The sequence below is a fragment of the Netta rufina genome (assembly GCF_964035555.1).
Source record: "Netta rufina genome assembly, chromosome: 1".
NCBI classification, from domain to species: domain Eukaryota; kingdom Metazoa; phylum Chordata; class Aves; order Anseriformes; family Anatidae; genus Netta; species Netta rufina.
Window position 1 is genome coordinate 129220539 of NC_140123.1, and position 22080 is coordinate 129242618.

General features: G+C 37.1%; 1 protein-coding gene across 1 annotated transcript; it reads left to right on the forward strand.

The window, feature by feature from the left end:
- Positions 1 to 4467: 4467 nt before the first annotated feature.
- On the forward strand, positions 4468 to 20398 carry LOC311206469 (solute carrier organic anion transporter family member 1C1-like; the record flags this gene model as incomplete). The annotated part of the gene is made up of 14 exons (XM_084281804.1): positions 4468 to 4599; positions 6759 to 6900; positions 6988 to 7120; positions 9248 to 9363; positions 10142 to 10288; positions 10405 to 10503; positions 11348 to 11593; positions 13085 to 13249; positions 13817 to 14012; positions 15264 to 15426; positions 16472 to 16656; positions 17471 to 17535; positions 19486 to 19603; positions 20182 to 20398. The coding sequence occupies 14 exons, from the start codon at positions 4468 to 4470 to the stop codon at positions 20396 to 20398; spliced, it is 2124 nt and encodes a 707-aa protein (XP_084137930.1).
- Between the last annotated feature and the right edge of the window lie 1682 nt (positions 20399 to 22080).

Sequence of the window (22080 nt, forward strand, 5' to 3'; positions counted from 1 at the left end):
ACCATAGTTTGTGTTAGAAGTTAATGATTCTTCTACCAAGTACCAACACAGCCTTGCTTAAGGAGAGAATCTTCTGGCTTTTGAGCATTTGTGTGGTAATATAACTGCTGTTGTTGTGGATACAGAATCTAGGTAGGAACCTCTTTAATATTCTTTTTGTTTGTCTTAACCGTGAAATGTTGCCATTTAGCGTTTGCAGCTATCAAACATTACCTGTGTAGTACTTGCTGCGTATCCTGTGACCAATTACACCGCTAACGTTTCTGTCGTAAACATCAACATTTTAATGATGGCATCATGGATTTTTATGTGTCTGTCTAAACTGTAAGCATCATATGCCATGAACAATGAAAGTAGCATTTAGGCCTGCATGGTACTGTGATATTCATTTGTCATAGTACATTAACTTGACAGATCTTATTATGAATCGTTAATGTATTTAAAAATCAGTAAGACAACTATATTAACATTTCAGTTAGTGTAAATCAATACAGTTCCATAAACTACTGGAAGAAATCTGTCTCTTGATTTGTGATACTGTAATCTATTGGGTAGTGATACAGCTGCTGAGAATGCCACCACAGTGAAAAACAGCCCAAGGACTTAGTGTCTGCTGGATTTTGAAAATTCCTCTGAATTACTGTATTTTTCTTTTATAACTTCTATAAAATCCACAGAAAAATCCATAAAATCCAAACTGTTGTCTTGACATTTGTAAACGAATTATCTGTTATTTGTGCTAAGTTGTTTACCTTGGTGTTCTTATTCACATTAATTTGCATATAATTAAGGAGTGGAAAACCAAGCTTTATTTATTGTTATTGTTATTGTTATTTTTATTGTTATTTTTATTGTTATTTTTATTTATTTATTTATTTATTTATTAAATTCTTATTCTTATTCTTTTATTTTTAATGTTCAATAAGGGGTAGATCTACCTTGCAGGAACAGAGATAGGCCATGGGCCCTATAAGATCATATACCATGAAACACTGAAGAATCCTGTGGCTGTCATTTGCAGGAGTGGCTGCTACCCTCTGGAATGGGCTTGCAAGGTGCCCACTTCACACAATTCTGTGAAATCTCTCAGCTTTCTCCAGCACAAATGATCCATGATGATTACTGGTTAAGACACTTGGTCTTTCCTCTTCTGTTTCTCAGCAGAGTCTGTACTGAGCACAAGACCAAAGCTGTCTCGTGCTGTAACCAGCTGTTCATCAAATGTTCCCCTAGTATGATGGAAAATTAAACTAGAAGAGCATTAATTTTCATTCTCACAATATGGCTTGGGGCTTCTTTGTTTGCTTTCCTTATGCTTGCTTTTGGAAATAGTATTGTTTTCTTCCTTGAGGAAGGAAGTCAGTGTGGATTTTGTTTAGGCTGAGAGACTACCTGACTAACCTAAAAATGTTATTTGACTGATCTTGCCCTTCTGCAAATACAGATACCTCAAGGAATTACTGCAGCAGAATGGCTTGTGCAGATGAAGTGTAATAGTTTTGGGGAAGTCATATAACTGATTGAACACATTTGATACTTCTCATTTCCTACTTTCATTTCACACATTCCTTATACATTTCATACTTTTCCTCAGCTTGTACCAACTCCTTGATTTATTAAAGATGAGGAAAAAAAACACCCTAGTGAAATAAAGCTAAAATAGCAACTTCATCAATACTTAAAATTGTCATGCTCAACAGCTAGTTTATGTTGATATCAGTAACAAATAAATGTTTTATCTTTTTTTTTTTTTTTTTTTTTTTCCGTTATCTTCTTGTGACATGGCATTTTCCCAGCCCTGATCTTCAACAGATTTCCGTATAGGTCAAGGTCAACTGAGGACAGCAGATGTTGCCAGCAGCTCCAACTCTTGATCCTTGCACATAGCTCACTCTGACATTTCTCCATCACAGGCTGCATCATCTTTTCACTTCCCCCTCTCCCACTCTTCCACAGCAAAAGCAGCACCTTCTACAGTAGTATCTTTGCAAAGCAGTGATAAGACATTATTCAACAATGACAGGAACTGGTCACACTTGTTCTTGCCTGAGAGTCCTTCCCTAGATCTCTGGAGAAGCTAATTACCATCTTCTATCTGGCTTCACATTTTTCTGTGTGCATCAGGTAGCTTTTGCCCCCAGAAGATGACTTTTACTTTATTTTTCTTCTCTTTATCATCCTGGATCTTGCTTGATACCTTAACCTCTGCCTCTGGCTGCCTTTTCACTATTTACCTCTAACTTCTTAACCTTTCCTTTGATACTTACTGCTCCGACTTTAAATCTGACTGTCCTCCCTTTTTGTGCCTTCACAATCTGTCTTTGAAACATTTACCAGGATGTCCTGCTGGACTTCTTCAGTTACAGTTCTGGATACGTAACTGCCTTTGTCTTTTCTCTACTTTACCTCTTATTTTTATCCACGTTTCTCTGTCTTAACTCATTCTCTCCTTATATTCAGGTTCTACCTTCAAACTCTCTAAAAACTGCAACTTCTGTAGGTCTGTTACCTGCAATGACATGTTTTCACAGCATCTTACTGTAGTCCTTTGTGTATCTTATAACAGAGAAGCTAATACCTTCACATTATATCGGGACAGTTAAATTTCAGAGGACAATGTGCTTATAAGTACTGACTCCCTGAATGCTAAAAATCTCATTTCACAAGCATTTCTGTTAGTAGTTATGCAGACATGAGAAAATATTATTTCCTCTTCTTCTTGTTCTTATCTGTCTGAGGAAGGATTTTTTTTTTCTTTTGTGGATCTGTTTTCTGACCCAGATTTACAGCACAGCCACAGAAGCAGTGTTACTTTCATGAGTGAAGAGTGTGGGAAGCAATGGGAAAGGAAAGGTGTTGTTTCTGCCAGCATTAGTACCTAAACAACATGCTCATTAACTTAATGACAAGAAAATTATTTAAATCTTTTTTTTTTTTTTTTTTGTGTACTTGTTTTAAACATCCTTATGTGTTAACCCTGTTCCATCTGAGTGAAGAAAAACATTTTTCTTCATACACAATTCATACCCGAATGCCTACCCTTTAAATGCTCTGAAAAGTGTTACTCTGCCATATGGCCTGTGGCAAAGCAATTTGCAAATGCAGATGGACTTATTCCAGCACTAGAAAAGTTCATCCAACTTTTTTCAACTCCATTCAAGCATGGAAAGCCTCTCTTTGTATGTTTCCTCCCCTCTCTTTCTATCATTCTCACTCTTTTCTGAAATGAGGAGAGTACTGTGAAAGGTGAAATAAATCAGTTCCTGTGAGCTATGATTTGGGGTCATTAGTGCCAATACTCCTATCTCCCCTGTGTGTCAAGATCTACAGGATCTGAAGAAAGCTTTGTTTCAACTGATCCATTTTTTTCCGAGGGGCTCTGCAGTGTCATCTGGATCTTCCTTCAGAAATCTGTTCTGTTTGTAGTTGGAGTTGCACAAACGGGCAAGTGTTTTACTTCTTTGAATAAACTTTGCAAGTATATATGTAGGCTTCCCTTAAAGCATTTCACTGAAATATTTTTTCTGTATAATTGCTTAGCCATCTCTCAAATATAAAGATTAAGAAACTGGAAAAAAAAAAAAAAAAAAAAAAAGAAAAAGCTAAAGTATGTAACATTCATTGCACTAAAACCAAATCCAACTTAATCATGCAACTAGTCTTTCAAGAAAAAATATATTATTTCAAAGGAGGAAATGATCTGTCCTCTTCGGATACTAGGTGTTCTCTTCCCAGGGGAACTGGAGCAGTTCTGCTGAAATCCTGACTTGCAGAGGACTCCATGTGTCAGGGTATATAGATAGCACTCTGTGGACAGAATGGGACTAAGAAAACCCCATATAACACTGTAAAAAAAAAAAAGAAAAAACATATAAGCTCCTTAAAAGAGGTCAGGTAGATAAAATAATTTATCATCTTGTCATTAAGAGTTGTTTCCAACAGGTCAGTGCAAAAGGACAAGTTGGATGGCACAGTGTTATTACATGTCTTTCCGAAATGCTGATTGGGTCCTAAGCCACTTGACCCACAAAGTCAGAGCTTTCCTAGTACTCCCTGCGCTTCACTACTGATGCTATATTGACCCCTCTAATTCACTTTTGGACAGAGACTTTTCCTCTTACTCTTTTGTGGAAATAGTCTTTTTAGCATTAAAATCACTATAGACAGAAAAAAAGAAAAAAAATGGGGTGAGAGGTAGGGGCAGTAGAGAGAGTGAAGGGGCATTTCACTTTAAAAGAAAGATGTCAAAACAAGATACTTCCAAATTTAAACAGGTATATGCTTTTAAAGATCTAAGTCATTGAGCCAAACCTTTCCAGTGGAAAGATTCAGTTTCACCATCTCAGTGTTTTCTCATAACTACTGTTTCATTAGAAAAATTATCAAACAACTCTATTTTGACATATGTATTTTTATATCTATTATTGTTTTCTCTTGGGTTCAGATCACTCAGTAGACAAATCAACCATGACAGTGGAAACTGAATCCAGCAATGTTGATGACTCAAATCAGGAAGCAGAGCCTGTCCAGCTTTTGGATGATGAAGCAAACAAAAATCTACCAGTCAAAAAGAAGACTACCTGTTGCACAGGACTAAAGGTTTGGTTCTTATCAATATCACCACAAATTACTGATGTAATATGTTAAGAAATCTCATTCAAGATTTGGCATTACAGTTTACTTACTTCTTGTTCCCCCTGTCTTTTCTGGAACTAAATACATACTGTAGGTGCAGGGAAGGGTTGGATCTCATCTAACTTTGCCCTAAAAATAAAATAAAATAAAAATTCTAATCTAACATATTTACTCTTTAATTACTTATAGTTAAGTCCCCATTTTGGTCACTGAAGGCAGGTAGTCTCCAGTGGAAGACTTGAAACATCCTAAAACAGGTAACATTGAAGTCTAGAGGTTGTTATCAATACCCATTTTTAGAGCTAAAATGAGGTGAGCTGAATCATATTCCAGGACTTCGTGTAATCCATTGATTCATGCAAGCACTTACGTTTTCAGGAGAACACAGGAACAACAGACTGAACAAAGGTAGTAAACTAGTGAGGTTTTTGCTTTCTTGTTAAAGACTTCAGTATTTACTACTTGTGGCTGAGGTACAAATAAAAGATTATTTGTAAAATATAGGCAACTGTAAACCTCTCAGACACCCGGAGTGGTTTGGCTCGAGGATCAGGCAAACTTTGTTACATTTCTTCTTTTATCTGACTCACATCTGCCACCCATATACATCTGTAAAAATAGAATCTAAGCTCTCTGGGAGACTCACAGGACAAACTTTGCCATCATATACATGGGCAATGCTTCAAGACTGTGGATCTGTATCTGCAACATCCTGTGACTGACTTTATGGCAATTAGAGTTTAGTAGACATAATACCTTGCACGTAACAAAAGACAAACTGTTCTTCTACCTCACATTCCTGTCAAATATTTTAGGGTTTACATGGGGACTGCATTTTCAAACCCAAAACATCTATGTCATTTTTGTTTGTGTTTTCATGCTTATCAGCAGTTTGCAATTTCAGCCAAAACCTCTGAGACCACTGCTGGCATAAGGCAGGAAAGGTGGTTCTCACAGATTTTTTGTCAGTTGAACTCAGGAAATCCAAAACTGGTCAGGACAAAAGCTTTCACTTATGTGATTTTTTCTTTATTCCTTGACTAAAACAAAATAAATGCACCTATTTTCAAGCATGTGCTTGACTTCATTTCTTACAGTAGATAGAATTGCAAAGTTTGAACATATATTGACTTTTGTTTACTTACCCAAAGTTGTGCTGTATTGGAACTTTTACCCAGTGAGCAATAAGTCTATTTGTTTTTAGATTATGTTGAAATAGTTAGATAATATTTAAACAAACTTAGTTTAACTTGTTATCAAATACACCTTTATTTGCAAAAGCCACAATGTGTGTTAGTGGAAGTAACTATAAAATTACAAAGAATGCCAAGCTTTCCTTTAGGAAATACATGATATAGAATCAACACAGACATGATTCACATATTTCAAAATATATTTTAGACAGAGAGGAACTCAAATCAGCCTGTACGGCCTTCCATATACTAGAATACCATGAAAACTTGCATAAAGCCATTTTGGTGCCATGGCTAGCTATATGGTTATGAACTGAGATAAAGTAAGTGGCTGAAGCAGAAAATAATTGGAGCTAAGATTAATTTTAGGTTGGACTAGTTTCATTAAATCTATCTTGATGAGGTATTTCACCTGTGGCAAATTTTTACATTTCTGTGATATCTAGAAATCTCACCATTTTGATTGCCCAATATGGGCCTCAGCTTTTTGATAAATTTAACCACAGGATGCCAGTAAGGTAAACAGTCCCCAGTGAGTTGTCTGCCAAATTTAAGTTTTACAGTCCAAAGGATTCCTCCTCTGCAATACCTCTGACCACCAAGGCAGGAAAGATCAGGCTGTCTGACCATTGTCAGCCATTGCAACCCTGAACATGAATAAAGCAAGTGCCTGCTTTCAGTGCAGCGCCCACTACCAGTCCTTTGCTGTGGGGAAAACCTAAGCAGGGAGCAAACATCAGTGAGTCCACCCTGGCACCACTCTCTCATAACTAGGGTACAAGAAAATTCACACACAATGTTGTCACTGCAATTTCAGTAACAAATAAACATGATGCTTGTTCTGCACAGTTTTACAAATATTTTGATCTCTGTGTTACCAGTTTTCCTGTCCCTACTTCTAATTATTTTTTTGCCTTAATCTTCCCTCAGATGTTTCTTGCTGCTTTGTCATTCAGCTACTTCAGTAAAGCATTGTCTGGTGTAATTATGAAAAGTTCCATCACACAAATTGAACGAAGGTTTGACCTTCCAACTTCTACCGTTGGTTTCATTGATGGGAGCTTTGAGATGGGTAATAATATTCTGTAACATGCAGCAGACTGTTTAGAGAACTACGAGATGTAGCATCTGACATTAATTTTGGTTCATTACTTTCTAGGTAATTTGCTGGTGATTGCATTTGTAAGCTACTTTGGAGCTAAACTTCACAGGCCCAAAGTCATTGCTGTTGGATGCTTTACTATGGCTTTAGGGAGTCTTTTAACAGCAATGCCACATTTCTTCATGGGATAGTAAGTACTTATCAAGACTAATTTCAGTGAAATTAGATATTGCTTTCTGATTTTTGAATGAAAGCTGCTATATTTTAAGACTTAGATTTCCAAAAACCTATAGCACCTCACTTTAATGTGCAATGAATTGCACACCACTATTCATTATATCTGGTTGAAAAAATATGACTCTTCTGAAGTAAAAGATCAACTTCTGGAAAACAAAACAAAACAAAACAAAACAAAAAAAAAACCAACATGAAAATCCATATGCTTTCATTTTCAGTCAGACTTGTGCAGAGAAGAGACAGAGAAGTAAGTGATTTTACAAAATCAATAGAAATACATGTTTTATTTACAAAATCACGTTCTTTGAAAGTCTTCAACTATGCTACTACCCTGATACTATTTATTTAACAAATTATATACTCTTTCTGAATGGCTAACTGTAAGAACACCTTATTGAGAAAATCAGTGGTAATATAATAATGTGGTATGGCTGTTTGCTAACAGATGTCAGGATAACGTAGTATGGAAAGTCAAATTATTATGAACCAAATTTCATATAGCTATCAGAATTCACACAATATAGAAGTCACCTATATGATTTGAAAAAAAAAAAATGTTGAAATTTGTGCTGTTTTGAGCAGAACCTCAACCAGCTCTGAGCTGATAACCTTATACTGGTGAATATCTCTACCTGAAATATGACTTTATTTATAGTAATGAGTAACTCTCATGTAAAATCAGGGCTCCAGAGATTACTCATTGAAGAAATCAACCTACAGAAGTCCTCACTGGAAGAAATCCATCTCCTTGAAAGAGGAAACCAAAACCTTCTTGTGTAAGATGGTGTATTTGTGAAACAAATTCTGTGCTGTTCTGTAGCAACTGCTCACACAAAGCAGCCTTTCAGCTTCAGAGCCAGCAGATGCATCAGTGCTCATAGAACTGGTCCAAGGGCATTTTCTGTTCCAAATGCTCATGTCTGGTTAAATTGACTTACCGTGGCTGGTTAAAATAATTTCTATGCATCTTCTCCTGATTCAGAGAATTACTGTATTTTGCTTATATGCAATAATGTTTCTAGCTATAGCTTTGATACAGTGATAACATAATGAAACACATTTCTGTTGCTCTCTTAAGTGTATTAGAATAATTTAAGCTATACTAATGCAAAAAGAAACCTACAGAATGCATATATATATATACACACATATATATTTTTTGTCACGATAGTGGATCTTGCACTAGTATTAAGACTTGTATTTTCCAGTGCTTAAGCCAAGCTATGTATCTGTCTCATCTACACTGGGAAACTCATAAAGTCTCTCATGAATTTGGACCTCAATTTTCATGAGGAAATTATGCACTATCTCCTGTGATGAACACTCTTTGTTTCAACCTCAAAAATAAGCCTGCCTTGTCTAATAGAGCCAGCCTAATTCCTAGAAGCAGTGTGTGTTTTACCACGTTGTTCTTTCTAAACTCAGTGTACTTTGCACTCGACGGGGCTCATATCTGGGAAAAGCATGATGCTAAAGCAGTCAAAAAACTTCCAGCACCGGAGATGCTCAGTTTGCTTCCCATATACACAGATAGAGTGTCATTTAAACACTATATTTATCTACCTGCTACTATACAACAACTATTTCTAAATCCAATGCCAAATAACTGGCAAATAGATACCTCCTGAGGATGACTTCTCCATTCCTTACATCTTCCCCATCCTCCCACAAATATGTATCTAAGATAAAAAGGGAGACTCACAATCCAGAGATTTTCCTTTTTCTCCTTCACAGTTTGGTCAACATAGGGATCTCACTTGGAATAGACCCTAAATGTTGATAGCAGAAATTCAGCCCTATCTGAATTGCTTTCAAAAGCCCTTTTGATCTTTCCAGCTTAAAAGGTTTTGTCTTCCAAATGCACGATTCTAACTTTTATTTGCTCTTTATTTTTGCTATTCCATATTTTTAAAATATGCTCAGTAATTTTCCTTCTTGTTCCTTCAGTAGCAGTCTGGATTGATATTTAAACAAAAATAACTTTCTCTTTAGGGAAACAGCAGTTGCATTGTTCCTGCCCTACTGCACTGGTATTTACCTACTGATCATTGCTTCTAAATGTAATATTGTGTGTTTTCAGTTATAAGTATGAGACAGCATCACATACAGCACCTTCAGCCAACTTAACTTCAAGCATAAATCCATGTTCCCTTCGTCAAGATGTGAACAAAACCTTGTTGGAGACTTCCAAATCAGGTAAGGAACTGTAAGCACAAATACAGGAGTTAGTTTTACCTTTGGTTGCAAGTGGAGTAACTTATTACCCAATACAAGATTCCCAATTAGGTTTCTAACCTCAGTCTCTACTTACCTGAGAACGTTACCAACACTTCAGTGCATTTTGTTCATTAAATCTGTTGAAGAAATATTCAGCAAACACAAATTACTAGGATCCAGATCCCAGTTTTCCTATGTTCTCACTTCCGAATTGTAATAAAATGACCCTAACACTGAAGGAGATGCAAAGAGATTTCTGCAGGGATTCAGTTACTCAGAACCAGGGGCTTGGGGGTTGGAAGAGATATGGAGGGGGGTGAAGTCGCACAGAGTTAACTGGAAATAAATGGAGATCTCTATGATCTTACTTAAAATATGGAATACAGCTGTTATACATGTTGTCACAGATAGAGAAAAAGTCAAGCTGTGTCCCACCAATCTTCTAAAAACTTCTAGTTTTATATGACAGATAACATATTTATGATAATATCAGTCTGTATTTTTTTTCATATGGACATTTTTTCTGATGGGTGATATTTATCTGTATCTTTAGAAACCAAATAAAATGGAGGTGGAGGAAAGTGGTACTAAAAGATTATTAAAAGTTATAATACAGCCTGCCATTAAACTTCCATAAGGCGAATGCTGTTAATGCCTTAAATACTAAGTTAAGATCATGTGCTGAATTTCCTCTGATTTGTCACTATTCCCCATTCAACTATTCTATTATGAAAACGTAACCTCTCATTATCTACAGATTGTGAGAAGGAACCATCATCATACATGTGGATATATATCTTACTGGGAAATATGTTACGTGGAATTGGTGAGACTCCAATAACACCACTGGGCATTTCTTATCTTGATGATTTTGCAAAGGAAGAGGATGTTCCTGTATACGTAGGTAATCTCAACATAAAGTAAACTGAGAGATTCTTAGTGTGAGAGGTTGATCATCCTCTGCGGAAGAAAACATTAAGCCATTGAAATTTACTAGCATTTGCTTCATTATATTTCCAGCATGTTTGCACACAATAGGCATGTTCGGCCCAATGTTTGGTTTCCTGCTGGGATCTTTATGTGCCAAACTATATGTGGATGTTGGATTTGTGGATTTAGGTAAGTGAAGCAGAGGTAAAGTGAAAGTAACCTAATGCCTGTTCCCAACAGGTTCCTCTACACCAGATTTTTTATATTAACTGTATTAATTAAACTATATTTCAATTACCTAAATTATGATAATTTTATTATAGACTTTGTTATAAATTTCTGAAAGCTTTTAGGACAAAGGCAGAATTATACAAGGAAAATATTTTAGAATCCTCCTTTAGGTTTGAAGGATTAAAATATACATTTAATTTTAAACATTAGTACCAAGAACTCTTACAGACCAAAGTTTTTCTAAATTGGGATCTTAATAAGAGGGTTCTGTTAGCACACCAATTATCTTGTTTTATTGGATTACCAGCTCTTTCAGCTGGGCATTTAATGTTACTTACAATTCATTTAATGTTTGCAGTAGCCTATATTCTTTTTGCCAGTTCTTGCTTATTTGAACGAAAAGAAAACACGTGTATGTAATCACATCCACAGAATGCTAAAGGGAGCAGGGTAATCCCCATAAGTGGTGGCTATGGCCCTACATCATATTCCCTTAAGAGGCAGGAATCACCTCTGAGATGGTGTTTCCTGGCCACTCAGTTTCCTAGGTGTTGGATAAGGACCTCTAGGTTATCCGGTGTGACACAGAATGGCACTCAAGATAAGATGCAGACAGACAGATTAAACATAACACCATTGAGGGTATCATTCCTGATGCCTTCAATGGGTGAAAGACCTCTCATTAGATAATTATCATTACCACTGAAATTCAGCCATTGCAAAAATGTAGCCATTTTAGCAGACAAAAAGTGGGAAGTTTTGTCTCATTTAAGTAACTTGGTTCTGTTTCTCTTATTTCTAGGAAGCATCACTATCACTCCACAAGATTCCCGCTGGGTGGGTGCATGGTGGCTTGGTTTTTTAATAGGTGGAGTAATCAGTTTCCTAGCTGCTATTCCATTTTGCTTCCTGCCAAAGAGTCTGAAAAAGCCAGGGGAAGCTAATCATGACAAAACTTCATCTAGTCTCCTGGAAGATACGGGAGCCATCAGGAAGACACTTACTCCTGCAGAACCTAAGCCAATGAAGTGGTCAACAATGATGAAAGGCAAGTGTTTTGTATGTTGTATAAATATGGAAAGTAATTGGCACAAAGTACTGCAGAAATGTGATAGTTCTTCAGAATATTTTGTCTCCCATACACTTCATTCTAAATGAGTTAGCTATCCCCAGGAAAGGAAGTGTCCAATAAGTATTACGAGAAGTTAAGGAGCTTCTTCAAGAACAGCATATGACAGAGCAGAGATTGCCAATGAAAATGATAGACGATTAACATTCATTAAAACTTTCAATTAAAACCTTGAAAAATTCCATAAAATAATACTGCATATAAATAATGTGTGATGTCTCCAAGCACTCTTTTACCTGTTTTTAAGGAAAGGGGAGAGAGAGAGAAGAGGCAAAATGCATAGTAAAAGTAGTTATTCCTTTTTTTTTTTTTTGAGGTCAATGGTCTAGTGCTAAATAAAATTAATTTATTCAAGCTATCAGTATAAGAAAAAAAATGGCCTGGATGACAGTTAGTTCTTTGTGTTCCCAAAAATGAGGAAAAATTCCATCTTTTCTCCCAAGCAACAACCACAGGACAAGAGGAAATGGCCTCCAGTTGTGCCAGGGGAGGTTTAGGTTTGGATTTTAGGAAAAAAATCTTCACTGAAAGGGTTGTGAAGCATTGGAACAGGCTTCCCAGGGAAGTGGCTGAGTCCCCATCCCTTGGGGTATTTAAAAGATGTGTGGATGTAGTGCTCAGGGACATGGTTTAGTGGTAGACTTGGCAGTGCTAGGTTAATGGTTGGACTTGATCTTAGAGATCTTTTCCAGCTTAAATGATTTTGTAATTCTATGAGGTTCTGTATGTATCACTGCCTGAGTGGAACCTATCTCTGAAAGTTTGCAATACAAATTTGAATAGTGGAAACAAAATTTCAGTATCAGGAGCTAAAGAAAACACTAGAGGGCTCCTTTGCAATATAGGAAACCAAATTATCTTTCTGATTGTCGTAGAACTCATGGAGCTCATAGAGACTCTGAAATGTGTTGCTGCCAGAGGAAAATATGGCAGGCTAAAATGCCACTTCTAATTGTGCAGTCCTTACAATAAGGGGGAAAAGGTGAAGGGAAGAGATGGCTTTCCATCATCAGAAATATTCTACTGTCTTAGTTCAGATCACAGTGGAAGATATGCCATTGGACATCTCCACAAAGGCAGTTGACACTTAGCCTTGAAACTGTGATGATATTCAAGTAAGCTGAAACAAGTCTCTGCTTCAGAAAGGAGCCCTTTTTTCTTCTCATTATAGGATTCAGGCCTTAATCTGCAGTTCTGTGTTCTTTTAAGGCTCTTTCTCCTTATCTCAACCTCTGGAGTTTTCAAGAGCATGGTTTGTTTTCAGATACTCACAAGCAAATGAAGATCAGTAGGACTTGCCCTTGGACATCTAAGAGAAGCATTTTGCCCTAAATGTCACAGATTACTCACCAGTAATTATTTCATGTACATGTATATTTCAAAGCCAACTCATATATCCCTTTCTTTCAGATTTCTATACCTCCCTGAAAAAAATATTGAGTAATCGAATGTACTTTACATTTTTATGTTGCTCACTGTTACAGTTCAGTAGCTTTATTGGTTTCTTGACTTACAAGCCAAAGTACATGGAACAGCAATATGGACAATCTACATCTAAATCTAACTTTCTAATAGGTGAGTTACACTGTAACTGTTTATCTTGTAAAAGGTGCATGGGGAAAAGTTGTGTCATTCTGTTTCTGGGACTGAATTCCATGTAGAACAGACTGATGTAAATGGCAGTCTCTCCAAACTTGAATTAGATTAAGTCAACATATAAGCTACAGTTTTGGTGTCTATGGAACCATAATAAATAATTGGATTATATTCTTTATATTCGTATATATGTATGTAATATTCCATTCAATTATTTATACTATATTCTATTATTATAGCAAAAGCACCCAAAATATTCAATGAATCGTGTGTGGGAGTTTAAAATGCTTCAACATCTGACTGCTGGGTACCTTGCCAAGTGGGAGCAAAACGCTGTGTCAACTAGCTGGGCATACAGGGGGGGTTGAGAGTTAGACACTTCAAAATAACATACACAACCCAAGGATTAGGCTGAGCAGAAAGCCTCTTAGACTCATTATAATACAACTTTCAGCTGCCAGGGACGTCAGCCTGAGGACAGAGTTTGGCTCATAAGCACAGTGTTACTCTTTTATTTGAACATTCCCCTTCAACAATCTCTTTCAGGACTGACATCCTTACCCCCTGTTGGTATTGGGATTTTCCTAGGAGGGCTCATAATGAAAAAGTATAAAATGGGCATCATTGGAGCAACCAAGTTTGCATTTAGCATGTCATTTGTGTCTTATGTCCTCACTCTCTTGCACTTTTTTGTTGGCTGTGAGAACCATGTGGTAGCAGGAATAACAGTGTCCTATGATGGGTGAGTATAAAATGAAGACTATGTTTTTCTTCATGGCAGCAATAGTTCAAATAATATACTAAGATACCAAGGATAAAATGGGAACATGCTTAGAGGAAGAAAACACTAACAAGTGTCATTGTCATAGTTTTGTTGGTCAGCAGAGTGTCAGCCTGCCAAAGTGCAACACTTGTTGAAATTTACTTAGAAACACATTAGCAAAATTGCATCACTACCAATGAAGGTTTTGGCTTCTGTGGAAGTGGCACTGCTGTTTCACTTAGTGCTATCTCTACACCAGAAGTAATCTTCTTGCAGAGTGCATTCAGACCCAGTAAAAAGGTGAAGTGTATGTACCGGAGCATTGGTAGCACATTCTGCACAGAGATAGAAAGACTGCTGCATCCTAGACTTTCAGACTGCTGTAAACTAAAATGAAGCTTTTATGCCTACTGAAGTTGTTCTCTCCTCTCAAGATAGAACCAGGGTTTAAAAGTTACAAGCTATTATTTTTTCCTGGAGTGAATAAAGATACCAGAATAGTGGGTTTGTGCAAGAACATCGATTCAAAGGGCCCAACAAAACACTAGCATATGGGTTGGCACTATCTCATGTCCATCTTACTAAGAGTATTTCATGGCTGGTGGGGCCCTTTCTGCATCTCCATGGAGGCTTACCCACAGTTCATCAATTTGACAATGCAGTTCATTAATCGAGGCATACTGGTTCAAAGCTGAAAATACAGAACACGACAGGCAGGATGCCAAGGATTTTAACATTTTATGGAAGCTGAGAACTAATTGTCTGCCTCTTGCCCTGTTCCCTGCAACACGTTCATTAAAAACCCAAATAGTGGCCTAGGAAATGTGTTTAGTAAGCTCTGAGATGAAAGAGATGCCAAGCACATAAGCTTAGTTAAACAAGAAAGAAGATGTGGGAAGACATCCCCCCGTTACAGAACTCAGTTCAGGATGTCTGAAAGTAGAATCAGTATCAGCTGATCTAGAATCTAGAATCAGTAGCAGCTACTTTATTTGCTATAACATTCTATGTAAATTAGTGATCACTTTAATATGAGTGTGAGTAGCATGGAATCTGAAGCAAAGAGATCAATATTGCAGAGACTCAAAATACATATCCTGGGCTTGTGAGATGGGTTTCGTAACAATGACACCATTGTGTGTAAAGGGCTATGCTGACATCATTGTTGAATTAAAAGTTATTCTTACTCTGTCGAGTTGTTCTTACTCTGTCTCAACTTAACTTAACAAGCAAACCAATTCCATACCATGAAAATGCCATGTTTTCTGACTGCAATTCTGACTGCAAATGTGCCACCAATGTGTGGGATCCTGTATGTGGGGACAATGGACTGACATACATTTCAGCATGTCTAGCTGGGTGTACGACTTCAGTGGGACATGGAAAAAGCATGGTAAGAGCCTGCTCCAGCTTCTGTTTTTTTACTAGCTTATTTTCCATTTAAAATCAGGATTTCAGCAGTATAATGCTTTTAAGGGAAACCAAATTTACTGGGGAACAGTCAGTAAAGTATTTATGATTTCTGGCTACGAACAGCATAGAAGACATAGACATTTCTCTGAATTATTGCAGATTAAGAAAAAAGCCCTAGCTCTTTGTTGTAGATAATAACTTTCATCTTTTGTGGACTGAATGTGAGAAACTAGTGATTCAGAGTGTTTATATGTTGTCTGAAGGTTGCCTGTGATTTGCTTCTCATAAATCTCATTTTGGCCACCCTGAAGTTTTTTAACCAGTAGTTAAATTACACTAACATGCCATAATATCTCCCATGATACACATCACTATTGTAACAGCAGTTTAAAAGGCAAGTCTAAATGTCTATGAGAGTGGAACTTTTGCCTACAACACAAGCCTGCCTCTGTAGAGGTTAAGGTTCATGGACCACAGTTCCCCTTACATAAGCAGATCCCCATGCCCCACAAGGCCTAATTAAAAGCTATTGCTCTTAAGCTATCTGTACACCTACTGCTGATCTTGGGCAGGGGTCTACATGAGTTGTGTCTTGACAGGTAGCTGCTTCTTACAGCTGTGAGGTACCTCTGGTGGATCAGCCTCAGCAAAGAGGGACAAGTGATCCTGGCATTTTCACAAAGTCAATTAACAGGTGGAGACAACTAGCACGTTCCCTTGAACCTTGCTGTTCCCCTTCAACTGGTCTTCAGGCACACAAAGGCTGAGGACAGGTTCAGAGGTCTTGAAGGTCTTCAACATCTTCCAAAAAGTGATACTGTGTCCACTGATAAAAAGATGCTGTAACATCCCTTCCTAATCTGAGCATTTGTAGAAAAGAAAAGAAGCTGCTGCCCATTGCCTCAAGAAAGGCAAGCAAGAAAAAAACAGGATGCTTAGAAGGGCTTCAGACTCTGCCTATGTCTGAAGGCAGGATTCCCCATTGTGTGAGCAATGTCCCACAAAATCCGTTTTGTGTCTTCCAGGTCTTCCATAACTGCAGCTGTCTTAAAGCCAGCAGTTCATTGTCAGGAAATAACTCTGTCACCTTGGGGCAATGTCCCAAAAGTGATGATTGTTCAAAGAAGTTTATTTATTATACAGTAATACAAGTCATAAGTGGCTTTTGTTATGCGTTGGGAGGCACACCAGCATACATGATTATGTTTAGGTAAGTAAAACTGTGCTGATGATTGAACTTTTCCAATGCAGGGATCAAAATGATTCAGAACCACATATGCAATTTTACATATATGTTTCAGTAATCCAAGGAAAAATTTCAATTAGTAGAAAAATGTACTAGTGATAAATTTCATGGGAGTCCTGAGGGCATTATCTCACCCTAAATGAGCACAGAAAAGACAATGCAAGCTCATCTCCCTTCCTCATTGCTTTGAGACATTTTTCTGAGTGTTGACTATGTTAATATTTGTAAGGAGATGTCAGAGACTGGATATATAATGGATTCAACATCAGTGCACATATTGGACGCTTGAAGTGTGGTTCCTCATGAAACAGATGGTCATATTGCCAGATGGCTTTGTGTAGTTCTAGATGTAGTGTTGTACTGAGGAGTGTCATTCAGGTATAAGAAAGATGCTGCACAAATATTGCTACTCACTACATTTTTGTTCTAGGACAATATGGTGTTTCTATCAGGTGAGGAAAATGTATGCTATGGAATCAAAGCAGTTGAGGAGCCCATTTCATTAACACTAGTATAGACTGTGATAATGATTTTAAAATTTCAATTCTCTAATTATACTTAGTGAATGGACTTCCCAGGAGATAGATATGTGATAGAAAACAATAGATTCATTCACCTTTTTCATAGCACTTAGCATATTTTCAGCAATCGTAGGAAGCATTCTCCTTGCAAAGCTTGACTTTCTGTCATTAAGAGTGTTCAATCTGAGGAAATTAACAGCAATTTAATAGGCATGTCTAAACACTTGATAGGCAAATCCTTCTTATCCATCTTTCAGATGTGTTCAGCCAGAGTTGAAAGCTCTTGCAGTTGGTCTACACACACTCATTATGAGAACACTAGGTAAGTGAAATCATTCTAAGATGCTTTTTTGCATGGCTTTGAATAGCACCAATACAATCACCATTTGTGAAACATGTATATGTGAAATAGCTGAACATTCTGTGTTGTTCCTAAAGGTCCAACATACTCTGCAGAGTTCATTGGTAAGTCAGCTGACAACTTTGAAAAGATTTGACCTGCTGATTAAATGGTGTTGTGCTCTAGGAGCCTGGTGTTCCAAAATGGGCAGAGTTTCTGAAAAAGTTTATATTTTATCTTGAATTTTGAAATAATTCTGTAAGGTTCCAAACTTGCCATTAAACCAGTGGCTAATCGAGATGCAGTGCTGCAAGTAAAACACAAAAGAAGTGCTCTAGCAGGACTTCATTCAACACCAATACAACTGTGTCCATAGCAAAGTGCTTTCTCTACACTAAAACTTCCTTTTCCTGGAACAATGTAACAAGTTAAATTTCATTTCCCTTTAAGCATGCAGCAATGCTCCTTTTTTTTTTCTTTTTTCTTTTTCTTTTTTTAATTTTATTTGAGAGTAGCTAATGAGATGGTTGATTAACGTGCCTAGGCTGGCAAGAAAACACTTCTCTGTTTTCTTTTGTTCTCTTCTGTTCTCTTTGTTGATGGAATAAGAATACCAGCTTTTCAGAAATGTTGAGAAATATGTGTTAAGAATCAAGCTGGATTTGCTATGGAGCCTAAAAAAATGACAGCGGCTTCCAAATTTGGGCTGTAGTCTCTGCTCAGGATTGTGATGAGACATTTGGAGACAGGAAAGCGCACTCATTTTGTCCTCTTGTACTTTCTTATTCAAACAATGGAGGGGCAGAATTTCTCCCCCATCACTCGGGACAAACAATGCCAAGCTTGGAACTTTTCTGGCAGTGGGACAAATAAAAATAAAAATAAAATTAAAAACAAAAACATTAAAAAAAAAAGAATTTCTCCTTTCTTATAAGCTTTTGCTTCAGCACCTCCAGAGAGTATGCTCGTTCTATTGTAAGAATGTGTAGAGTCACAGTTACTGATTTATGAAAGCTGGCCTTAATCTACATTGACTTGGAGATCAAATCTGCTCCCCTCTTCCTTCTGTAAGCAATATTCCAAATATCCCAAAACAGCATTTCTCCCATCATCTTGGCTACAACCCTAATGATCATAACTTACAGGCCTTTATAGATATCTTATTGAGTTCACACTCTCACAAGAGCCCTAAAATACAACAGGCTGAGAATATACCTATTACAACAAAATACATTATTTCCTATTTAAGAATACAGGATGCCCATGTACAAGCAAAGACAACATGAAACATGGTCCTGTGCATGTTGAAGCACATATTTCTCTGAAGTCAGTTCCCACCCTTGCTTCAGCAAGGGTAGGATTTTGTCCCATGCCTGCCATCTTTTGCAGTAAAGCATAAGCTTATATCTGGCCAAATCACACTAAGGATTTCATTTGCTCTACTCCCATAGACATTTTTGAAAAGCATATTCAGTACATCTAGTCCCATATACTTGGTGGCATCCCTTCAGACAAATTGACTACCAGACACTATCAGACAGACGAAGGGAAGAGCCAGCCTGGTTAATTCAGGCTGTGTGTAGAAGTGGGAACTGTATCAGTTCAGTGCTGCAAACACACAACTGGTCTACCTCTCCCGCACATCAGCTTGGCGTGCACTGGATGCCACACTCAAGAAACCAGCATGATGGAAGAATCAGTGTGCTCAACTACAAGCCTAGCCACCATTAGACCACACTCCCTGGGAACTGATGCTCCCTAGGGCACTGAGAGGGTGTCCCAGCTTGAAGTTATTCTGATAAAAGTTCCCCACAGTCCACTTATTACCACTTTTGCAGCAGATGTCTTGCTACTAAGAAAACGTAATGCTGCTTTTGAAAAAGACATCTTTTCCTGTGATATCTCGAGACATTTTTGCTTTTTCTATTGCAGCTGGGATTCCTGCTCCAGTTTATTTTGGTGCACTGATTGACAAAACATGCTTGAAATGGGGAAGCAGAAGCTGTGGGCAGCGGGGGGCTTGCAGGTTATACGACTCCAATGCATACAGGTAAGGCAAAGTAGAGCACCAAAAGCCTTATGCATTTCCTTTATACAGGTAGAAACTCCTCGGTCTGTCATACTGTAATAATGTATGAGGCCACTGATCAAACATCATGGTCAGATACTAGCTCTGGACTCAGATTTGGTCATCACAGAATTCCTGAAATTGAGGAATTTTGGGATTAAATCTTAAACTCTTGGATTTTTAGCCAGTTTTTAAATTGTGCAAAAATCCTTTAGTGTCAATGACAGGGACTTTTGGAATATCTAGAAAATATCTATTCTAATATCATTTGAATCAATTTAAAAGACCTAGGGCTTTATGATTTACCAGTAAGAGGAAAGACACACAAATTTACCTCTGCAACTATTTTCATAAGCAAATAGAATTTTATATATTTAACAGATGCTTTTACTAGCCAAAATGTCCACTTTGTTGTGCCATTAGCTTTCAAATTGTCTTCCCCTTAACTATTATGTGGATTTGGTATATATGTGATTCTTAAAAGTCTTCAAAAGTGATTTTCTTCAGTTTCTTTAGAAACAAATAACATCTGTCACTACCTTTTATGCTCTATCCCACAGGTATGTCTACCTTGGTTTATCAGCATTGTTGAGAGGTCTTTCTTACTTGCTTGCGATCCTTTTCTTTACATTTATAAAGAAACACTTTCAAAATAAGAACTCCAGACCTACAGAGAATGGAGGAAAAGAAGATGTTCCCATGAATAAAGATGATAATTGCAAGAGCAAAGAAAATTTGGCGGGTTCTCCTGATGCAGAGAACGAATCATGTATTTAGAAAGCCGTCTAGACCTGTGTGGCATGAATCAGGACAGCTTCCTTTAAAAACAGCTTTCACTTTGTCATGAATAATTAAATAATAGTTTAGAAAGTTCAGAAAGGCAAACCGGTAGTAAATCTGTGAACAACAATAAGAAAAACGTACATATAAGTATGAAATCGACTTACGTATACCTGGCTATAAATAACAGACAGAACAAATTATAGGAGCTGAACAGAGTGATGAAAAGATACAGAAAAGTCTCCCTTAGCATTCTCGACAGAGCTAGTCTACAATTTTTAATGGGTTCAAAGATGAATGGTGGCAGAACAGTCACAAAAGCCTCACAAAATGTGACGTGGATCCCATACGCAGGTCTGTGCAGTGGAGTGACGTCAGAATGACAAACTCAAGTCTTACAGTTGCATTGTGATTTCATCAATCAGAATTCAAAACAAAAACAAAGCCTTCCAGCAAAATGCTTATACCTTAAGTGAGTCATTGCAACAAACTGCTACTGCAAAATTAACAAAAGCAGTATTTTTCCAGGAAATATTTTTGTCTTAATTCAGATGAACGTTTTATGCCTTAGAGTAAATAATTATGCTTACAAATCTCAAAGTTGTAGCAATTTATTAAAAACGTGTCGTTTTTTTTTTTAAGTTAAATCTGCATGAAATGTAATAATTATTCTGAATTTTATAGTGATTTCTTAGCAAAATTCATCCAATGTATGCTAGTAGTTTCATTGCTATGCCACGTAGTGTCCAGCAGAGGACACTCAAACAATAATTTTATACCTATGGCTGTTGCAAATAATGTATTTGTGATGTTCCATCTTTATTGTTTTGGGAGAAATTCATCAACGGGCAGGCAAAACACTCATCTGTGTTTTCATGCACTTTTTCAGCCCAAGCCTTTAGCTCATATTTTCAAAGTTGCTTTTGTATATTTCTTGATTTGAGTTCATTCTGTTTGCATCACTAAGCTTGACAACTGTTGTTACTTTAAATAAAAAGATGTGTACTTGTGTACCATTTAACGACAGTGAATGAATTATCTGGTTGAGACTTTAAAATAGGTGCTCAATGTTTAGTGTGACATGGTTAACAGACAGGTTAGATTAAAAAAAAAAAAAAAAAAAGTACATTGAGCAAAATGCTGAGTGTTCTAAGTGTTTGTCATGACAGTCACTTAGCAGTGATTGTAGCAGCTAAATTAAAAGAATGGGACTTTTTTCTAAATGAAGTGATACTTACTTGAGGGAGTCATTCGCCATCTAGAAAAACTGGCATGACTCTGCTTGGTCAAATTGTATTTGCATCTGTTTAATATATCCAGATAAAGCCATAGGAATGACTTGTGGGACCTAAATGAACAAACCACCTTATCTAGCTGTTGAAATTGGGAGTGATTTTTGACAGGGAAAGTAAATGCAACTGTCTGGTTCTCCCTGTCTTTCAGTTGCTTAGTTCAGATGATATTTTATTAATGCATCTTCGGGCATATGTATTTTCCAGTGGTGACTCTGGACAGAGTTTTGGGTGAGATATTTTTAATCCTAAATCTGTAACCTTTGAAAACATATTTTATATGAACAAGTATACCAGCTTGAACCTAAAACAAGAGCTAATTATAGATGACAGATTATGAGAATTATGCATAAGGAATCATCAATGCCAGAAGAAAGAGTTACGGCC